This window comes from Macaca nemestrina, chromosome 19 (genome assembly GCF_043159975.1).
Source record: "Macaca nemestrina isolate mMacNem1 chromosome 19, mMacNem.hap1, whole genome shotgun sequence".
NCBI classification, from domain to species: Eukaryota; Metazoa; Chordata; class Mammalia; order Primates; family Cercopithecidae; genus Macaca; species Macaca nemestrina.
The window spans coordinates 63,761,806-63,785,336 of record NC_092143.1 but is presented as its reverse complement, the minus strand read 5'-3'; the positions used below and the strand labels follow the sequence as shown (position 1 = coordinate 63,785,336).

The window sequence follows — 23,531 nt, the reverse complement described above, 5'->3', positions numbered from 1 at the left end:
AACTCAAGGGCAAAGGACAAGCATTGTCCTATCTTTGGTGACTGAAGTTTGGCATCTGGATAGTTTTACAGTGTAACCCATAGAGGAAATGCTTCTTCCCTTCCTGATGCTTCTTTCAATGTGGAAGGCACTCTGCTCTCAACTCCCAGTAATTTCCACTGCCCCAGTCAGTCTTATCCTGAATGACAATTCTTAAAGTATGGTCTGAGGAGTGGACTCCTAGGAGTTCCCACAATCCTCTCAGGGGATCTACAAAATCAAAGCCACTTCCAAAATATTACAACATATTTTCCCTTTTCACTCTCATTATCTCACAAGTGTAAAGTGAAGTCTTCCAGAGGCTATGTTATATGTGATACCTTAACAGAGAAAATTCAGAAGCAGATATGAAAAACCAGCTATCTTCTTATTAAGCCAGACATTAAAGACATTGCAAAAATGTAATGCACAATGCTATTCTTCCCACTAATCTTGTTTTTCTCTTTTGGAAAATACATGAATTTTTCATAAAAAATGTTATTTATGTTACACATACAACTGGTTTAATATTTTAAATGAATTAAATATAATTTTTTCAGTGTAATTTCTCTATGGTAAACACTGATAGATATTATCTATAATAGAAAAGCTCACTGAAGAACTAATTTTTAAGCAAGTAAAAGAGTCCTGAGACTAAAAAGTTTGTAAAGTGTTATGCTAAAGAGAGAGGGATGGATCAAATTTACCTGAAGGCTGCATTTGAAAGAATAATCTGAGCAGCTGGTGCCCAACCCTGTCCCCTACTCCGCCCATCTGGGAGTCACAGGTCCACAGAAAAGAAGCTTGGTGATCTCATTTTCCATGCTGGGAGTTCACAGATTCCCTGCAGCAATCTGGCAGTGGAAGGAAGCGGGCATGTCTTTGGAATTCTGGGATTCAGTGTTAGTAAGGGGGACATGCCAACAGAGGAAGGCCATGCCTGCCAGCCTAGTGCTCATCAGGACTACGGTGATATTTTCCTTTCGTATCTTCTGATTCTTCTGGCTTACATTTCACTTGGTTCAGAATTCAAGACAGGGAGGACAGGTCCTATTTACTGGGTCCTTTGAAAGACTTCAGCACTTGGTGACCTATCTGGGGATCTTGAGAAACAAAAAAGGAGTCCAATGTAGGGGAAGAAAGTATTCATGGAGGAACTTGGGCTTCTGGCAGTGGGAAAAGGATGCTTGCACTTTTTTTTTTTTTTTTTTTTTTTTTAAAGGAAGTCTCACTCTGTCACCCAGGCTGGAGTGCACTTGTGTAATCTCAGCTCACTGCAACCTTCGCCTCCCCGGCTCAAGCAATTCTCCTGCCTCAGCCTCCTGAGTAGCTGGGACTGCAGGTATCCTCCACCATGCCCGGCTAATTTTTGTATTTTTAGTAGAGACAGGCTTTCGCCATGTTGGCCAGGCTGGTCTCAACCTCCTGACCTCTGGTGATCCACCCACCTCAGCCTCCCACAGTGCTGGGATTACAGGCATGACCCACCGCGCCCGGTCCCCTGCACTTTTCTTTTTACTTGGTGGTTTATAGCCTTGATTCTGTAGGGTGGCTGGTTTTTATAGTTGGAGAGGTGGCTTTTAACATCAAAAGGCTTAAATTCCTAAACCACAGAGTATTTTGACCTTGATGCTTGACCACCACTTAGGGTGGCTTATCTCCAGGAAAATGATAGCTGTTTAAGAGGTGGTGCCTCAAGAAAAAAAACAGCAGGACCTCAGGAAAGACTATAAACCAAGGGTCCCAGACACAAAAGAGGCAGGATGCACAGTGACCTTAGCCCAATGGTGAACAATTTGGGTGAGGGATGCCACAATCTGGGTGAAGGCTGCCACAGTTTGGCCTTGGCAATGGTCTAAGGTAGCTCAGGACTCTGGAAGTGCTCATGGGCCTCAGCTTGAACAAGCCGAGGGGCATAAACAGAGAATTATTTCAACATCTACTGCCTAAAGACTAGTCAATGAGCAATGTTTGTTATTTTTTAATAACACTGAGTTCAAGAGCACTAGCAAGGCTCTCACTTGGGCAAGGTGGGGACAGTGTGGATTCTGACAGCTTGACAATTGGCTCAAGGGTCAGACCCCACCAAGTGGTCTGGATGGTCTTTACAAGTGAACAAGAAATCTTTCCTTGAGGCAGCCTTCTTTGGCCAAAGCAACTCCATAGTAAATGGCAGAGAAAAGAGCCAGTGGGGCCCGAGACTGAAAACACCTGCTCCACCAGTCAACCACCAGATCGAACCCAATGTGCTGCTAACACTGGGCTGTCAGATCCAAGGGACACGAAGGGAAAGTCTCAAAGGCAAAGGAGTTTTGAACAGGCTGGCTGTAAACCAAAACCCAACTGAGGAGAGGCTCCCACTGGGAGGTTGTTTAGCACTTCCTATTTACCACTTGGGGTAACACATGCATACCAGGTTTTCTTTCAGAAAGCTGGCATCTGAGATACTGTCACCCAGCACAAGGTTCAGAAATGTCCGATGGTCCTCGTCTTTCTTGAGGTGCCTTTTTTCTCATCTAGCATATTCAGTATCTTTATGTTTCTACTTCCCCCTTTCAACTTCGTTTAGTTCAAAGGTTGCAGATTACAGACAAGAGGCTTAGACTGACCAGCATCCAGGAAAGGTTAAAATGAAGAATGTTTTCTCTGCCCACTATCAGTCCATCCCTCACCTACCACGAGCTCTCTACTGTGGAACATGAGAAACAATTTCGCCTGGATGATTCTTCCAGGAGCAGAGCCTGGTTTGCTTTCTAACTTTGAAAACTGTTAAGACTATTGCTGTGATCATCTTGCATGACCCATTAGGTTTTAGTTTGGGAACTCCATAAAAAGTAAAGCTGGCCGGGCACAGGGGTCACACCTGTAATCCCAGCACTTTGGGAGGCCAAGGTGGGTGGATCACCTAAGGTCAGGAGTTTGAGACCAGCCTGGCCAACACAGTGGAACCCCATCTCTAGCAAAAAATACAAAAATTAGCTGAGCATGTTGGCACACACCTGAAGTCCCAGCTATTTGGGAGGCTGAGACAGGAAAATAGCTTGACCCCGGGAGGAGGAGAACTCAGTGAGCCAAGACTGCATCACCAAACTCCAGCCTGAGCGACAGAGTGAGACCCTGCCTCAAAAAAAAAAAAAAAAAAAAAAAAAAAGGAAAGCTACAGATCTTCCAAGACTTCAAGAAGTTGGGAATAAGTCTGTCCTGACAGATGCCCATCTCGCCCTCTGAGGGGAGTTGCCACATTTTGGAATAAGCACACACTACTTGATGACTAAGAACATGAGCTCAACAGTCAATCCAAAATTTGGGGACCGTCAGAGGGTAACCCTTATCCTCTACTTCCATGTAGAGGGAGCTGCACTAGTAATAATATTCTTGACTTCTGGGCAACTTAGATAAAGCAAGTGGGCATACGGAGCCCAGGCTCTTCATCACCTTTTTTTCTGTCAGAGCCATACCACCTATGTCATGCAAATATTGTTAAGCTATAGGTCTGGGGGGGGCAGGATCCCCAGATGGGAGCACTGTCGAAGATGGGAGGCCAAGGGTAACTAAATCTGAGATGTTTAAGATTTAAGCCACATTCTCTAACCTTGTCTTTATCAGTAATACATGTTGTAATTTTGGTTCTCTATCTACTGATTCTTTGGTCTTATTTGTACAGAATTGAAATGGATAAGGAGCACTATTGCCTAGCTCCCTTCAAAGACAACAAAATTATCTACAAAGTCTCAATCTTACTGAACACTCAAAGGCCAAGGCTAAACGATCAAAAAGAAGTAGGTCCAAATAACATTGTTAAACAGACAGCAGGGCCTCAGACTCACTAGGATGTCTCTGTGCTGAGTCTGAGGCACACAACCAAGACCCCTCAAGTACTTAGGGGAGCACAACCAAGACCCCTCAAGTACTCAGGGGAGCACAAGTGCTTGCAACAGAAAGCCACTCGTGCCCCTAGATTGCTGGGTGAGTACAGAACTGGGCCAAGGTGGGGTGAGGTCAGGAGAAAACAGAGTGATTCACAGAAAGAACTATCAACAGCTCATCAGATACTTGCATCTCCAAGTCACCACCAAGAAGCTCCATGGCGAGCAGCAGAAACCGCCTGCTTCTTTGGTAGCCTATCCTGAATCTGGCTCAATCTGTTAGATTTTCCCATTCTTAAGCCCAGAGTTTGCTCCATGAAACCGAGATCCTTTAAATCCTCATTCTAAAGTCCAAATCCTCCTTCAGGCAACAATCCTTCAAAGTCCAGAATAGACTAATCTTGCTCCCACTGCGTCCATTCTTTCGCAGACTTTCAGGGAACTGGCCCAGTTGTTATCAGGAAAGTAAAGCACTGTTAAAGCCCTGGCCGGCCACCTCACAGCAGTGTGCCTTCAGGTGAGTGGTTTAAGCCAATCTCTGTTCAGACATCTTTAAAATGGATAATGACAATAACGTCTACCTATTGCAGAGGATTGATGTGAGGATTATATGAAAATGCAGGTCAAGTGCTTGGCCTGGCTCATAGTAAGCACTCAGTAAATATTAATTCCCTGTGTCGGCTACCTAGAAGGTTCTCAATGCTTCAAAACACACCTATACAAGCCATGACTGAAAATGTTGGGTGAAGAGAATGAGCAACATACAGCAAGGCCAAGCTACAAACAAGTTATGAACTTCATCCAACAGGCTAGTGTTCATATAGACACTTCAAGGCAAACCAAAAGGTCAAAATACATACAAAAACTCTCATCAGAAACCAGATTTCAAATTTAAGGCAAAATGAGACACTACTATGCAGTCCACCAGATTTTTTAAAATGTTGAAGTCTGACTACAACAAGTATCCTAAAATTAGGGGGAAACTATGCACATAGTTCTGGCAGACCAGTATGGAAAACACAATCTTGTATTAGCTAGTAATGATGAAAACATGAATACCTTGCAATCTAGCAATTCTACTCCTTGGTACATATCCAAGAGCAGACCACCGTACTATCACCTGGGAGTCTGCCAGACAGGCAAATATTCAGGCTTTACTGCAGGCTTACTGAATCAGATGATCAGGACTAGGGCCAGGAATCCCTATTTTAACAACCTTTCTGGTGATTCTCATTTAAGTTTGGGGAACACAGCCCTGGAGTATCCCTGGCATTTATACCCAGGTGGCATGCATAAGAATGTTGACAGCAGCAAAAAACTGAAACCACACACCCAAGTCCATCAACAATAAACCAAGTAAGTAAATTGTACCATATTCATAGCATGCAATGCTCTACAGCAGTGAAAATGAACAAATTACACCTACACAACTCAGCTGAATCTTGTAACATAATGCTGAGTAGAAAAAGCAAATCACAGAAAAATACATTATATATACACATGTATGACACATGTATACATCTATGCATGATGTATATACATATATAAAAACGTGTCTCCTCTCTCTCTCTCTCTCTCTCTCTATATATATATATATATATATATATTTTTTTTTTTTTTTCTGAGACGGAATCTTGCTCTGTCACCCAGGCTGGAGTGCAGTGAAGCAATCTCAGCTCACTGCAAGCTCTGCCCCCTGGGTTCATGCCATTCTCTTGCCTCAGCCTCCCAGCCTGCCAAGTAGCTGGGACTACAGGCACCTGCCACCATGCCCAGCTAATTTTTCTGTATTTTTAGTAGAGATGGGGTTTCACTGAGTTAGCCAGGATGTTCTCAATCTCCTGACCTTGTGATCCACCCACCTCGGCCTCCCAAAGTGCTGGGATTACAGGCGTCAGTCACCGCGCCCAGCTGTCTCCTCTCTATAAAGAATATATACACAGATGATAAAACTACAAAGGAAAGCAATGAATAAATGTTAGAAAAATCCAGACAGTAGTTATCTCCGGGAGGAGAGAGGGGAATGGACGCAGCACTCTGGGGATGTCCAAGGTAGTAGGAATATTCTGTTTTCTTAACCAGGCTGGTAGTTATACAGATGTACTTTATATGCTTTAATTGTCCTTTAAATTGTACACATACGCTTTATAGACTCCTCTATCATATCACACTTCACAATAAAGTTATTTTTAAAAAGTGATCTCCATATATATATATATATATATATATATATATATATATATAACAAACGGATGTCAATCTGCTTTCATTTTTTTTCTGCCTGGATTCAAATATGTATCAAACCTAGAAACACAGGCCCTGACATGAGGCTACTTGCATTTAAACTCCAGCTCCAACATTTAACAAAACAACCTTGCATAGCTCAGATAACCTTGCCATGCTTTGGTATCCTAATATGTAAATTGCGTATATTGGGGAGGAATTTAATGGGTTAACACATGTAAAGTGCTTTGTATCATGTCTGGTACATAGTAATTACTAAAATAACGAAAAGCTATTATTAGGATAGAAAGATACTAAGTTAAAGGCAACATTTCCTGCATCTAATCGTCAATAAACCATCGGCATCTATGAGGACAATGAATCCACCTTCCCTGTTTTCCCAGATGCTGTGCTGGCATCAACCAATACCGTACCATTACACTCAACCCTCTCCTCTATGGGCTTGTCATCATCATGTTAAAAGCATTCAGAGGCTAAGTAACTTTGATTCTAGCCTAGTCTCAAAACACACACAAACACATACACACACACACATACGTGCGCACACATGGATCCTTATTAGCATACGAAAAAATTAAATTACAGAAACAAGAGACAGATCTAGGAGGAGACACCAGAAAAGCTCCTATCTGATATACCTGTTGTTTCCAAATCATCACTGGCAGAATTAACACTCTACATACACTAATGCCTTTCCCTAATTATGAAGACAGTGGAATTGTATCAGCCTAGATAACATCTGTTAAAATTTAAGGAGGATTAATAAAATATTTGCCCTTCAATTGTGGTTTCCAAGTGTGGTTGATGGGACACTGGTAGTAGGTAGTCCCTGCAGAGCTATAATTTATCTGGTTGTCACACTGAACACAGAACAAAGTCTTGCATGCATTAAGTGCTCAAACTTATTTAAACAATTACATTATCCATTGATTGTGTTTGTGTAAAACCACGGTAATGACCAGGTCCCCAAATCTTCAAATAAATATACAACATCTTGCTCACTATATGAAAGCACTTCTCTATTATTATTACTATTATTAGAGTCAGAGTCTTCCTCTGTTGCCCAGGCTGGAGTGCAGTGGTGTGATCACAGCTCACCGTAACCTTGAACTACTAACTCAAGTGATCCTCCTGCCTCAGCCTCTGGGGTAGCTGGGACTATAGGTGTGCACTACCACACCCAGCTAGTTGTTTTTTGTAAAGAGGGAGGTCTCACTATATTGCCCAGGTTGTTCTCAACGTCCTGGAGTCAAGCTATCCTCTGGCCTCAGCCTCCCAAAGTGCTGGAATTACAACTGTGAGCCACCACACTCAGCCTGAAAGCACTTTTCTAAGTGATTTATATATGCGCGCGCGCACACACACATACACACACCCATTTATTCTTGATAACCACCATATGATAGATACTATTTATTACCCCATTTTACAGATGGGCATACTGAGACAGAAATATCAAATGTGTTGTCCAAGTCCATACAAAAAACAAGTGTCAGAGCCAGGGAACCAATGCAAATCCGGCTCAAGTCCCCAATCTTAACACTGTGTCACACTGCTTCTTCAGGCTACTAAGTCAGTGTAACGTAAGAGAAAAGACAGAAAAAGATTTAGAAATCCACAGAAATGATGTACTTGATAAAAAAAGCATTTCAGTTCAGAAAAGCAGAAACTTTAACAAATGCTAAATGTATTATTGTGTGTATATATATCACCATGTATACAAAATCTAGGCAAAAAAATAAAGCAAGACCTCCTTCCACAAAACACATAGAAAAGTAAATTTCAGATAAATAAAATATCCATATGTGAAAACACAAACAGATAAGTAATATCTGACATAGTATGAGGTTTGAGGAAGCTGTCTTTGGAAATGGATAGGCCTCAATTTATATGACTGCTTACCCACCAAAGAGGAGTATTTCAGACACACTCACATATATATGTATGTCTGTATTTTAATTACGAAGAACCAAGAGTCACGAAAATAAGGAATCACAATCTTGACAGTATCTATTATATATAAATACTTAAAGTAACCTTTCAAAATGCTTTATTTTCCACCCTAAAATGTTATAAGCAATCTGCAAAATAATCCACTGTTATCTACGTTTGAGTACACCGCTATCTCCCTTTAAAACACAGCTTCATCAAGAAGGCCTCAAATAAAGGGAAGGATCATAAACCAAATCATGAATTTAACTCGGTTTCATTTACAAGGTACTTAATTCTAAATCAATTTGTAAATTAAATCAATGGTTATAATATTCTCCCCAAATGTTCTTATCTGTCAAACAGTAAAGATAGCACTGTGAAGAAGATGTAATGCCCTCAAACACAAACACTGTATGTACACAATTACTTTTATGGTAGAAAACCAATGTATGGAGGCAAAAGCAAGTGAAATACAAATTACCTATCAATAAGCTAAGGCCACACCAAGAGCACAATCTTTAAATTACGGTAAAATTAAGTCCACAAGTGTAAGAAGATAAATAAATTAGAGAAGCTTTGAAGCCAACAAATCCTTGGTGGGCAATTACCTATGGAATTTGATTCCTCAAGTCTTCATCATTATGCGTGGAATCCTCTACCAGCAATCTAGAGCTATTAAACCATTATAAACAGAAAAGGCCTCCAGATAGATAGATCCTGGGACAAATGTGGGCAACCTGCATCCCTCCTGGCAGACTCTCAGATCTTTAAAAAAGATACACAAACATAAAAAAAAGGTAAATGGAACCCAGATACACACAGTGTGTGGAATTAGAAACCCCTCAATGTAACCTTTCCAAAATTAAAAACAAAAACAAACTGGGTAAAGCCTTGTTGTAAACTGGGTCACCAGTAAGCTCAGAGAACGTATTAAGAACCATCGCTGAAAAGATTAGAGCCTGTTAACACCTAAATCTTCTGATTAAAAACTTCAGGTCAGAAAGATCATTTAGTTCTTTGTCTCCACTCTCCTTCTAATAAAAGGAAGGACAAGAGAGACTATAACTTAACAGAATTCCAAATGTCTTTGGCATTTGGCTGAAGTGATATTGACAAACTACCAGAACTACGGCAAAAGACATTGTAAGAAAACTCACAAAAGGTATTTAGTGGCTTGACACCATAAATGTGCAAGTGGCCTTCAGCTGCAAAAAACGATTAATCTTTCCATTTTAAACCAATTTTCAACCTCCTTACCTCCAATATATTTCTATAGTGTCCATAAGTCTTTCCTAATTTTGTGACAATTACAAATACATATGATATAAATATGAGAAAGATTCTGTGTACTGAGTGGAAGATGCCAGACACAAAAGAGAATATGGTTTCATAAAGTATAAATAAGCAAAAAAATCATGCTGTTGGTAGTCAAATAGTTACCACTGAGGGATGTTAAAATTGGAAGGGGGTACCGGTAAAATTCTGTCTTGATTCAGTGGTGATTAACTAGTATGTTCCATTTAGAAACATTTAGCAGACTGTCCACGTCTATGTGCAATTTCCTGTACGCATTTGACACTTCCATAAAGTAAACATATATGTGTGTATTATACATATTTAATCTTAATTTTGAGTTCCCTAAAATATAGTATCAGGAAGCAGGATATTAGAACCCAATCGTGGAAGTGTTGACACCAAACAGACTTTACCAAGAGAGTGGGTGACAAAGGCTAATATTTTCGCTGCAAAAACAGACTTTTCTTTATTTACTCAACCTGAGAGCCATAAAGAATGAACTTCAGACTTTGAATGTCTGTGTTAACCAATTAAGACAACAAAAGGAAAAATAATAACAAAGTGGTCACAGTTTCTAGTTTATTAAAGATTTATGTTAAGTGGGGGTGGGGCGATTATATCCCCCTTAAACTTAGTAAATGTATTTTTTTAGTCCTTAATTTCAGGTTCCACTTAATAGTTTCCCAACAAACAGACACTTCGTGCAAGATTACAGTCCAGCCAAGTGTATCCACCCACCAACAACAGGTCAAGTTACAAGTAAAATAGTTCTAGGTTTTTCCCAGCAGCAAACAAATCAGTATCTGTACTGTTACTCTACAGAATATTCACTGGAACTTGTCTGTAGGGGGTCATTTTGAGATGTGGACATGTATATTAAAATACAGCAAATAACTTTATCATAGTGTGAGAAAAAGTAATGCAAAGTTCAAATATGGAAAATATTTGAACATTAAACATTAAAACTTCTCAAAAATTGGTGGTGGAATATCTTGCATTTACTTTCACACTGAATATGGAAAAAAAGAGTTTCAAAAAAAATGTGTAGTCTGTGGCCTGAGAGTTTATAGGCTTTCAGAAAGTATTTTATGTTCCAAGATTCATATATTATTTTGGAGTACTTACCAGCATATTATTTGTTGATCAAAACAATTAGAAGAACTTTTAAAAACTGATTATGAATGCTTCTAAAATGTTTTCTCTCTCCTAGAGACCATGTGAAAAATGAATGAAAATCTTAACCAAGCATTATGTTTTGGCTTCAGATGCCAAAAGAAACTAAAATATTTAAGGCCAAGGTTAAACAGAGAGTGTAATTCAAAAGTTAATTATTTAAAGAAAAAAAAATCAAGTAAGTAGAGAGAAACTCTTCTTTATTGTGATATTCATTCTCTGGGTATTATACAAAAAGGGCTGCAGTCTGATAAAGAGAGAAACTCGTATGCTTTGTAGTCAAACCCAACTTGAATATGACAAATATGGTTTTATTCTGGATTCTCATCATATTCAAAATGTTTGAGTTCCAGTTTTATCACCTCTAAAATGAGAACAAAACCACCTATCTCATAGTTATAGAGACAATGAACTGAAACATAACAGTTTCCTTCCCTGAAATTAAAAATACTTAATTTCAGAGGTTTAATACTACCAGACATTGGCTTGAAAAACTCTTTAAACAGGCAGCAAATACCTAGTTTCAAGGGTTTTCTCTGCTGTATTTGCTCTACTGAGTTCTATGAATGACCTACTGACAATTCCCAAATATAAAATAAATTGGGAAATGTCTTAAAACTGCAGATGTGGGAAAAAACTAAGGACAATCCTTAGAACCCTTAATGAAAGCAGTAACATCAAAGTCCGATAGTGCAACAGAAGAAAGTTAAGAAAACTCAAAGTGTATTTTAGTAATGAAGGGAGAAAAGAGTCATTTTTACATTTTTAGTGCCAGGGATTTCTGGAATAATAAAAACTCCAAACTATGCACCTGTTAATTTACTTTTTAAAACTAATTATTTAATCTACCCAAAATTAAATAACATATCAGAATGGAAAAAAATCTGGGCATACATGTTTTAAATTATAATGGCCAATTAATGTTTTAATTACACAAAAATCAGTATTAAAATTAAAACTACAACATATGGGAGTATGTAAGTACACTATCTAATTTTTAAATTATAGGTAGGTATATTTTATGAAAGAAAATCTAAGAACAGATCATGGATCAAACATCTCTCCATTATAACTGCCCTATCATATTTATAATAGCAATTCTTTTTAAATAGCTCAAGCTGGCCGGGCGCGGTGGCTCAAACCTGTAATCCCAGCACTTTGGGAGGCCGAGACGGGCGGATAACGAGCTCAGGAGATCGAGACCATCCTGGCTAACACGGTGAAACCCCATCTCTACTAAAAAATACAAAAACTAGCCCAGCGAGGTAGCGGGCGCCTGTAGTCCCAGGTACTTGGGAGGCTGAGGCAGGAGAATGGCGTAAACCCGGGAGGCGGAGTTTGCAGTGAGCTGAGATCCGGCCACTGCACTCCAGCCTGGGCGACAGAGCGAGACTTCATCTCAAAAAAAAAAAAAAAAAAAAAAAAAAAAAAAAAAAAAAAAGCTCAGGCTGTTTTAAAGCATTATACAACTAATTCTCCCAATGCTACTTTGAAAAACCCAAGTTAAACTGCTTCCTTAATCAAGGCAGTGGGTACACTAGAACTCTGATTCCTATACTAAATGTTCTTCTGTCTCTCCAGTCCCTGATACTAGTAAGGTCTACTTTCAATTACACTTCCACCACTGGAACAGATGAAAAGTTAAACATTCAATCAGTCAGGAGAATGTGAAATATTACCATGGTTTGCCTAACTAGTATAACATGTCAGGCACTGAGAACTCAGCACAAAGTGGTTATTCCAAGATGTCAGCATGGAAACTTACCCATTATTTAGCTATCCATTAATTCAGCCAATCTTCCTCTGGATCTACTTATAGCTCAGGCTGCTATACGTTGTTCTAAACCTAACTTGGATTGTCCTAGTGTTAGGTTATCTTCATTCTTAATTCTACTGTTTAATTGTATATTCCTCAGTGGCAGCTTATAGTGTGGTCTGTGTCAAATTAACCCTCATTCAGAAGCCTGAAATCCCCATTTATTTTGGTTGTCCTTCTCCGTAGCTTTTTTTTTTCTTTTGAGATGGAGTCTCGCTCTGTTGCCCAGTCTGGAGTGCAGTGGTGTGATCTCGACTCACTGCAAGCTCCGCCTCCCAGGTTCAAGTGATTCTCATGCCTCAGCCTTCCAAGTACTTGGGACTACAGGCATCCACCGTCACGCCTGGTTAATTTTTTGTATTTTTAGTAGAGACTGGGTTTCACCGTGTTAGGCAGGATGGTCTCCATCTCCTAACCTCATGATCCATCCGCCTTGGCCTCCCAAAGTGCTGGGATTACAGGCATGAGCAACAGTGCCTGGCCCTCTGTAGCTTTTTTAGGTGCATGACTATTTCCAAAACATGAGGTGGCTTAACAATCGCTTTCTTGAACCTGAACTAGTAGAAAATGTTTTGTTCCCTACAGCAGAGGTTATTAAATTTAGCTTCACATTATGCCATAATTTATTAAATCATTTCTTACTCATGGACTTTTAGAGATCAAATAATCCAATCTTTTGTAATCATAAGCAATACTTCAATGACTATCTTCATATATGTATCTATACCGGTGTTTGTCATAAATACATGCATACCTGTACAAAAAAAAAAAAACCACTAGAGGAGGCCGGGAGCAGTGGCTCATGCCTGTAATCCCAGCACTCTGGGAGGCTGAGGCAGGCAGATTACCTGAGGTCAGGAGTTCAAGACCAGCCTTGCCAACATGGTGAAACCTCATCTCTACTAACATACAAAAATCAGCTGGGTGTGGTGGCACATGTAATCCCAGCTACAAGGGAGGCTGAGGCAGGAGAACTGCTTGAGACTGAGAGATGGAGGATGTAGTGAGCCAAGATTGTGCCACTGCACTCCAGTCTGACAGCAAGACTGTCTTAAAAAAAAAAAAGAAAAAAAAAAAAAGCTACAGGAGAACTTGACAAAGGGCCATATTTTTAATGTTGACCCACTTATATTTTTAATGTTGACCCCTATCACTCAATTCAATGGCTCTCCTGAAGGCTATCTTCTCTCAAAGAAACATGAGCTCATAAAACTAATAAAATAAATAATTTTTAGTCTCAGTAATATTACACTTACCTTCCTTTAAACCTAAACCCCTCCCCCAAACCGTTTACTTTTACTAGCAAAGGTAGCACAGCCAATGAAGAAAATTTTAAGTTTAAAATTCAGGCATATAAAAAATACAGATGACTTTAAACCTATCACTTATGATAAACTATAGTTAATAAATCTTCAAAACTCACACTCTACCACTCCAAGTATCTGAAAATTCTTACATTTTAGGCTGAAAAAAAGCCTTTCCACAACCTTCGAAAAGGAGAGGTGTTTGAGATATTTTTTGAGTAGCCCCAGAAATCATGCAACTGTACAGTCTCTTAGAGATCAACTAATCCAACTAGGCCCAAGATTTTACTGCTGAGGAAAATGAGGTCTCAGGAGTTTAAGAGAGTAGACTACATCTGGATGAGGTCAGAATCCCATGCTTCCTTCCCTTGACACTAGCTCTTGCCCTTGACACTACACAAGGGGGCATTCACTTGCACAGATCAGTTATTATACTGTTGGTGCCTAAACCACCTTTCATGACATAATCAATCAATTATTGATTGATACTTCATATCAGACTGTACTCAGTGTTGCAGGAGACTCATATGTATATAGCAGTCCTCAACATACATTTGGGGTGTGTGTGTGTGTGTGCATGTGTGTGTATGCAATCCAAGGGCCTGAGTGCTGTAAGTACAGTTGGAAGCAGACAAGGAAGTGCACTGAATACCAAAGAGTGAGTAACAAGGAATAAAAATTTAAGTAGAAATTCATCTAAATTTTCCTTAGACTCTATTATAACATAAATCATAATCTTTAAATCTACATCTGTCAAAAAGTCTCATTTAGCTTGTGAATTCACCTTGTTCTGCCTACTTTAGATCCATCACTCCATATATGCAGAAGATATAACTCTTACCAAAACATTAATCTGTATATACCTCTTCCTTGGCATGGACAGGGTTGTTTAATTAAAACTTACATGTATTTAGTTAAATACAAAGACTAGCATCTGCTCAAATTAACTGATGTCTTTTTCTGAAAAATTAAAACGAAATTTTAGTAGGGAAACAACAAAAATGTGAGACACAGTGATTTGTTGGTACTAATTATGTTTCAACTTAAAACTCTCAACCCAACTTGAAAATACTTAGGTTCTAGCAAGGATACTGCTGTCAGAGGGAAATACTTACTCAGATGATTATCCAAATTTAAAAATCTATCACGTTTTTAAATGGCTGACAAAATCCACCACCAAATCCAAGCACTGCCTAAACTTGATTACTTTTTTGTATTTGAGCCAAAAGAACAAATCTGAATGTTAACCTGGGAAAAATGGTAGTGTATATACAAACACTACACTTCTTAAATAACAGCTCTGATTTTTAAGAATCACTCTTGTAACTTCATAATATCCCCTTGAAAACAAGATGGGGATTTTAATCACTTAGGATTAAAAAAAAAAAACAGGATTTAAAGCAAGATTAACTGTTGCTTTAAGTCTTGACATTTCCCTATTAATAACCCTAAAGCTTAATGAAGCACAGCAGATTTAAGAATTGAAATTTTTAATGAAAAAGAAAATTAAGGACAGTTTGCTGCTCTATACTATCATGAAAATAATCTGCTCCAGAAAGACTTTAGACTCTACATGTAAAAATCAAGACATATCTAAAAAGTATTTCCTCGTAAAATCTCAGTCTGAACTTTTAGAAGGTTAGGGCAGACTTTCATGAAAGCATAAAACTCAGAAAGTATCTAAGGCTTAATATATAGTGTTTTAAAAACAAGTAAAGATATACAAAATACTGTTTTTCAAATTACACCTAGTATGTTTGCAACCTACTACCTATTAGTAATGACCGCCATGCCTCAAGTTAAGAAAAGCACAGAAATACACATAACTTTGTCTAGTAACTAAAATAAACTGAACACCAACTAAGTTAACTCTTATTTTCACAAGAACTCATGTTTCAAAGTACATGAAAATCAAATACATACTGAGAATAAACACATGCTTTACACTTAAGATGACTGAATCCTTGCCACATTCTAGAACAAAGCTGCTTCTTTTTATGTATGCTTCATATGTTGAATATTAATCTCTTTAAAATCTGTATCTAATAGGCAAAAAACACATAAGGTTTATGCATCTTTTTTCCAAGGTCCTCACGCAGGGTTGAAACCAGGATCTATGTGTTAAGTCTTAGAACTCTGAATTTCTATGAACATTAAAATACTGTCCTAGATGCCCCATAACCCATACAAACGTATTTAAATTAGAACATGGGGGTTATGCAATTAAGATGTGAACCAGAAAAACAACACAGGTTTCTAATATATTAATTAACTAGGTCAATGGTAAAAGCAACATTAATTTTTTTTTCTTAACCATAAACCTATGTAAGAATTTGAAAGTCACTTGTATTATTTAAAGGGAAAGCTGGTTATAACTTTGTGATATAATATTTTATCTTTTTATCAGGTAGGCTGAATGCTCAAATTCGGATTTTTTAATGTAAAAAACGCTAATATCTTAAAATGAGAAAGACTAAATATTGATGTTGATCATCATAATATGCAAAATTGACTAGAATTATGTAAATCTAGGTGACAGACTAACTAAACTAATAATTTCTCAAAGTAAAATAACGTAGACACTTCAGTTAACAATTAAAGGCACAGAGTCCTATGAATATTTAGCTTGTATTAAAAAAAAAAAGGGTGCTCCATATCTGCACTAATAACCTATGCATTCTCTTTTCTGAAACTATGGGCTGCTTAGTCTGTAATTTTAAAAAGAAAGGAAAAAAAAAAAAACCCTAGATTGCTAACAGCAGCTGACTGCAGAGCAGCCACTTTCACCTTGGAGATAGAGCTTTGTTGTTCTGGCGTGTAAAGCAGACCATTAGCACAAAGTCATTTCTAATCTCAGTTGTACAATCCACATGGTGCACTTAACCCTAAAACTCATGTGGCATAAACTGCTCTGCTTCCACTCCTAATGACCTTTCAAATCATTCAGCGTTACTGCTTGACTTGTACTCATGAATTAGAGGACTGCCAAATAACTTGATGACAAAGTTAAAATTTCGCCTTTCCTGAAGGTTTAAAAAAGTCAACATTGGTATAGAAGAAACTGAACGTACAACGGAAAAGAAAAGCACATTATTTAACGCTTATAAACGATATTTTTAGAAATGCTTAAGAAAAAAATGACAGAAAATTCACACCTGACTTCAAGGCAGATGACTAAAACAGAAAATGAGACTGCTCCACTTGTAACACACAGTAAAGATTTCCCACAGTATTCATGACCAACAAATGTCTCTTCGTGTCCTAACTTCACTGAACAGTATTCAATTAAAACTCACTTTTAGATGAAAAAGTTTGTGAAAATAAACATCTGCTGCTGGATTTACACTGAGGATTTACTGTCTGTAAATAAGACGACCCAATACTGTCCAAAAATTCATGTTTTTAAATATTTTTTAAAAATGTATCACATCTCCTTCGTTAAAAAAAAAAAAAAAAATCCTAATACGGAGTCTTAAGTTTGTCTTGCCTTCCTTTTAACTTCAAACACTTTAGAAACAGGACCTTTTTCCTTCTTCCTCCTTCAGCCTAACCTCTTTAATAAACCCCATTTTTAAAGAAGAAACAATAAATGAAATGACACGAGGTGAAAGAATGAGGAGTGTGCGCTGGGAGAATAAAGGGCGGTTTTATAACAGGAGGTACTTTTGTTAGCAAGTGACTGGCAGGTCTCCTCCCCCAAGTTAGAAGGAATTCCATGCACTCTCCAAAACTGCAAAGGCCAAAAATGTCTAGTCTAATAGTTCTGAAATCTCCGAGACAGGAGAGAGCCCAGTGGGGGATGGCGAGGGGGGAAGGGGAGAAAGACCGGTAGGAGACTAAAGAACAAAAGAAGAAATTCAAGAAAGGGGAAAGGAACGCCGAGACCCTGGCGGCCTGGGAGGCAGGGGTGGAGAGAGACAGAAAGTGAGAGAGCACGACCCCGGGAGGAGAGCGTGGAGCAGGGCAGGGCGAGGCGTGCCGCACCATGGCGCACCATGGACAGGGCTCCGCGCGGCGGCGGCCCACACCCGTCTAGGAGGTGGCGGCAGAAAGCGCGAGAGACTGCGGGCGCCAGCCCCATCCCGCCCCCGCCCCCGCCCCAGCAGCACTCACCCCTCGGCGGGCCGGAGCGCACCTGGCCCTGACCCGTGAAAACCACGGAGCGGGGCAATCCACACCACCTGTCCCCACCCCCGGAGCAGACACTTCCGAGCTGCGTCCGCACTTTTCGGGGCTGCCAGCTGGCAGAAGACCACCCCTCCCCCTGCCCCGAGAGCGATACCAAGGGGCCCCTCCGCGGATTTTCCTGCCCCGCGGCGAGGGCGGGCACGCCCCTTTCTCGCAGCCTTCTACGGACCCCTCGGCAGGCGGAGACTGACTTGGGACCAGGGCACTGTGCCCGCCCAGCTAGAGGGTCCCGGCCGAAGCTGTGCGAAGTGGCCTCCAGGCCTGGGCTGGCTGGTCAGGAGGAGCCTAGGGGCATCCTCGGCCTGGAGGCGGCGGAAAGTTGGGCTGCCGCTGGGCTGGGGACCCGCGGCGCGCAGCGGCGAGGGAACCTGCGCCCGGACTGGAGCAGGTGCTTCCTGCAGCGGAGGAGCCTCTTAGTAGAGATTAAATGAAAAGGCTCGCTGGCGCTCTCCCGAGGGTATGAAAAGTACGGAAGGCTCCAGGCGAAGGCGCCCCCGGGGCGCATGTAGGGCACAGGCAGCCGGACAGATAGAGGAGCAGCCGCGTAACGGAACTTCTCGCCCGGGGGGTGGAAATGGGTGCGAGAGGCCAGACTGGGTCTGGAGGCAGGCGCGGACCGGCAGAGACTCCTCCGGGAAAGAGGGCCAGATTTTCTTTCCAGGTGGGACCGACACAGAATATTGTGAGGGCAAGAGAAGAAGAAAAGGAGGCAACTCCAGACTGGGATAAAGACAATAGGACAGTGGAGCCCTTGGGCACCGGGAGGCGCACGGGTGCAGGGTGGGGTAAGGAGGAGGCAAGTCCCGTAACTAAGACACCAGAGTGAGAATTCCTACTGTAAACTCGTGACCCATCCCTGCAGAAATAAACAACAACAAAAAAATGGAGCAAAGTACCATGCGAGGGGCGAAAGGCACAGAAAACTGCAAAACCTGGGAGTTACCCTGCCTCACCCTTCTGCTTCCTGGGGACACCCCCCTCGAGCTTGCTCGGCCCCGAAGGAGGAGCAGAGGGGACCCACAATCGGGCCCCTAGAGCCCCGTCAGGAAAGGCACGAGAAACCTGCTGGCCCCGGGCAACCCTGCCCCGGCGCCCAGACGGAGCCTGATGCCTGCGCAGCTCCCGGCCGCGCGGCGCGGCGCGGCGCGGCGCGGCACCTCCCTTCCCGGGTGCGCAGCCCGGCCCCGCAACGGCGCGGGGAACAAAGGGACCCGGCGCCGCCCGCCCCACCCCGCCCGTGGCCCGGCCCGCGGGGACTGCCGCGTACCTGAAGCAGGGCCGCCAACAGCGGCAGCAGGGTCCGCAGCGCTCCCGCTATCCGGCACATGGAGGCGGAGAGGGGCCGAGCGAGGAGCCGGAGGCGGCGGCAGCGGAGGCAGCGGCAGCACCAACAGCGGCGCGGAGAAACGGCTCCAGGCAGTTTCCACCCCCTTCCCTTCCCCTCCCCTCCCCACCCCCTTCTTCGCTGCTCTCCGCTCCCCGCCAATGGAGAGCGAGCTGATGACAAATAGCGGGCCGCGGAGTCCGCGGGACTCGCACCAGGAGTAATAAAACAGACCCAGAGATCAAGGAGCTGGGGAGGGGGGCGGGGGAGCAGGGCGGGCGAGCATGCGAGTGTGAGCGTCTGTGTGTGTGTGTGTGTGTGTGTGGAGGCGGCCGCTGTGGCAGCGCAGGCGGCTCGGCTCCGGCCCGGAGCGCAGCGGAAGCCGCGAGGGATGCAGTGGCGGGGACCTTGGCCGGTGGAGGATGCGGAGGTGGAAGTGGAGCGGATGGCGTTCCCCAAGAGCTCCGCCACGCGAGGTTTCGGGCTCGTGGTTTTGCTTCCTCCGGGTCCCCGCTCCAGGGCCGCTCGGCGCGACGAAGACGCCGGAGACAGCGCCGCGGGGAGGGCGCTCCGGGCCGTGCGCGCTGCACCCACAAAGAGCAGCAGTCCCGCCACCCGGCGCCTCAGCTACGTGGGGGCCGAGGGCCGCTTCTCGGCTCCTCTTTCCGGTGCCCCGGCGAGTTGGAGACTGTTCTCCGGCCTTGGCCGCAAGGGGGTGAGGCGAGGGGCCGGCGCGGCCGCTCCCGCCGGGGCTCCGTCCCGCGCAGCTGCCGCCGCAGCCGCCCCTGCTGCCCGCGCACCGGCACCCGCCCGCCGGTCCTCGCCCTGCGCCGCTCACTTGCGCGCGCCGCCCTCCGTCGCCGACCGCGCACCCCGCTCGGCCTCCGCTGCGCGACCTGGGCGAGGCGCCGCCGCTCTCCCCGCGCTAGCCGCACGCGCTGCCTGGCTGCGCGGCCCGCTCCCCTCTCCTATCCCTCCCGCCGCCGCCGCCGCCGCCCTCGCCCCCGCCTCCCTCCTCCGCCGAGCTTCCCCGCCCGCGTCGTGGCCAATCGGAGGCCACCAAGCTGCGGCTGTAGCCGGCCGGATCCGCGGCAGCCGCCCGCCCCCGCCCCGCCGAAGCGCCCCGTATTTTGCTGCAGCCCGCGGGGGGTCGCCGGAGGGAAGCCTGGGGTGCGCCGAGCACCACCCGGCAGGTGGAGGGGCTGCGGGAAATAAAATAACTTGGGCAGGAACTTGATTGGTAGCAGGTTCATCTTTGGTCCGCGGTAGGGAATCTAATGGAGATGAGGAATGGTGAGCCGGGGGGGGGGGGGGGGGGCATCCTTGGGAGCCTAACGCACGCTTCTTTATTTTGTCGTTCTTAAAGATGGGTAATCTTTCCTGGCAGGGGCAGACACAGCAAACTAAGGACGCAGGCCAAGCTCATCCTAGCTATTGTTGTCTGAGGCGCTCGCCCGGAGCCACCTGCGGGCGGGGGAGGGCGGAGGCCGCGGCTTCTCTCTGGAGCTCGCACCTCCAGCTCCCACCCTTGCGGATGTGCTGGAACAGCCCAAGTTTTTGTGTTCTTGGTTTGTTTTCTTTTGTCCCCTCTGGGAGTTTGAGAGTGCATGTTTGTTATTTTATTTGAAATTTCACGTTTTCTATTACTACCCGTTAGTGGTACTGTTCACATTTGGGGCCAACAGTTTCAGGGTACTTTTATCCGCTCCTACCACCCCCAACAGCAAATTAAAAAAAAAAAAAAAAAAAAAAGGAGAGACTAAAAGCCGGAACTCGTGAAAACAGGATTATCTAAAAGATAAAATGACTGATACAGAATTCTCACCGTGTAAAGGGTTTCTGCTGGCTTCCTTTAAGGCATGAACTTGGAGTGCAACACAGTGAGAGACTGTACAAGTTTGAGTCACAAGCATTTGTGGAATGGAGCGGGGAATGGGGAGCAGTTTTTGGTTTTTTTTGTTTTTTCTAATTCTGGTGAGGTAATAAATCGTCCGGAACGTTTAAAAAAAAAAGGTTTACAAGTAAATAGAAATACCCGTTTTATCTAAGCTTTTCAACACTTGGGAGGTCGGTGAAGTTCATTGCAGTTAATGAATATTTTCTGTCTTTATTGCTTGTTTTTCTGCTTTGGGTGACTGAAGTATTAACATTATTTGAGTTTCAAGATACCGATCATTTAAGAATTTGATGATGAACCTTTAAAAATCAGCTACTAATTTCTTGACATAACTGATGCAGCTTTTAATAATATACTGTTGCTGGCTAGGCTTTTAAAAAATTAATATTCATAGGGAGGCTTATTCAATTTTAATTAAAACATAATATTGTAAGTTTTTTATGAAACAAAATTTTTCCTGGATTTTCTTCTCAAAAGAATAAGAAAGGTTATGTTAATTAAATTTAAAAGATGAGATGAAACACTTAGCTAATATAGTAATCAGAACTGCTTGTTCTTACCCTTTCTCTTCTTTTTTTGCTAGATATTATTGTCATACTATTGCTAATCATCCTAAAAGTTATCTTTGCAATAGAGTATTTATAAATTATGCTTTCTGGGAGTCATGCAAAATAATAGTAAAAATTCAGTTGAGATATGGGGATATGTTTGTTGTATTCCAATGTGACATGTAGAGATCTCATCTCCATGGCTAAGATTTAAGCTTCGACCCTCGACGTGGGGTTTTGATTTCATCCTCATCACTCCTAGCAGTACCCACTGATGTTTATTACCATTGTGATTAATTTAAAGGTAGAACAAATTTCAGCATGAGTAACTCTTTCTTGTTAGTAGTATTTACTTGAAGCTTTAAACATTATGTCCCTTATAAATTAAACGCTTATGATTTCAAAATCTCCTTTGGAATGGCTGTCAGTCAAGGAATTCTCTGATTCCAACAGTTTTTGATCCTTTAGGTAAGCATTTGCAGCATTTTTTAAAAGTTCAATTTGCATGCCTCTCACTCCTCAGTGGTTGTGAACTATTTTAGAATCTTGCCTCATTTTAAGTTGATCACCTGGTCAGCCAAATTTTGCTAATAATAATAGGCCTCTGATTACAAGAAGGAATAGTCTAGTCTAAAATCATGCTGTTGGAGACTTTGTGCATCCATTTGATGTTAATGAAGGTAGATCTAGTGTTGACTATGATATCCAAACACAGCTTTACTTCAGCAATACCATACCTAAGATTAGGTAATGGGGCCATTCATTGTCCTGGGCAAGGGATAACCAAACTCACAGATTTTTAGCCCCTGCTCAAAGCATTACTTGTCTGAAGACTGGTTTTCCATCAGCCTATTTAGAACTCCAGGGATGTAGGGGATTGTCAGTGACCCAGTGAAGCAACCAGGAGGTATTAGGTGTTGGATGGTTGGAGACAAGAAACAGATATATAATAATATAAAACATGACTGCGTTCACACATCAAAAATCAACCTAATCCTTCATTTCTGACCTGTGGAGTGATGCCTGTTTACTACAAGAGGTCTGCAGAGCATTATGGAAAGACTGATTAAATGATATACTCTGAACACATGGCCAGTTTTTATATGTATGTGGAGGTCACAATGATTCATTTCTAAGCATTCATTTTTATATATGTGTAGTTTTTATATGTATGTAGAGGTCATGATGTTTTTTCCTAAGCATTTCGAAAATCGTAATAATTTTTGTTCTGGTGTGTTTTGTCAGACAGGAGATGCTAAATGTACAAATTCACCATGTGGGTGTTTGTGTACAAGGGTTCTTGCTTTGGACATAAATGCTCAACAGTAGTAGTCTAATCTGGAGCCTCCTCTCCCCCACCTCCCCTTCCCTATCCCCTACAGATATACACCTCAAAGACAGGTTCCACACTTGTCTTTGTCTCTGACACCTAGTGCAGTGTCCTTCCCAAATGTTGAATGAAGACGCCCTTCTCCACTCTTCCTCCTCTCCCCGTTTTCAGTGCAAACTAGGATTGTCCCTCTCTGTTAGAAAGTACCCCTCAAATTACATTTTCTCCATAATTGGCTTTAGTGTACATTAAAGCTGACTTTCCCTGGGTAATATCCCTTTCATAGAGTCATAGAATGTTCTAAATGAAACATTAAAGATGGTCTTTACAACCCCCTCATTTTACAGATAGGACACCCTGAGACTTAAAAAGGTACACAAGGCCACCAGCTGGCAAGTAGGGAATGCAGAATGGGACCCAGGTTCCCTTACTCCCACTCTTACCTATGCTCTTTATCTTATTCTGGGAAGTTCCTTTAACATTGAAAAATTCAACTATATGGGATGAGAGGGAGATTTTTCTTTTTAAAGAAGAAAATATAATGATGCTAGGAATGTGTCTACTATTTTTCTCAAGTTTTTTGTTCTTCAAAGTA

At 42.4% G+C, this 23,531-nt stretch overlaps 1 protein-coding gene across 2 annotated transcripts in view; it reads right to left on the bottom strand.

Annotated features, from left to right (window-relative positions):
- Nucleotides 1–19,262, bottom strand: part of LOC105465484 (cadherin 2) — a 249,105-nt gene extending 229,843 nt beyond the window's left edge. For both annotated transcript variants that reach the window (XM_071085507.1, XM_011713937.3), the window contains exon 1: nucleotides 19,105–19,262. In XM_071085507.1, the coding sequence (XP_070941608.1) occupies nucleotides 19,105–19,164 (60 nt within the window). In that variant the 5' untranslated portion in view covers nucleotides 19,165–19,262. The remainder of the gene's footprint in view (nucleotides 1–19,104) is intronic.
- Nucleotides 19,263–23,531: the final 4,269 nt, after the last annotated feature.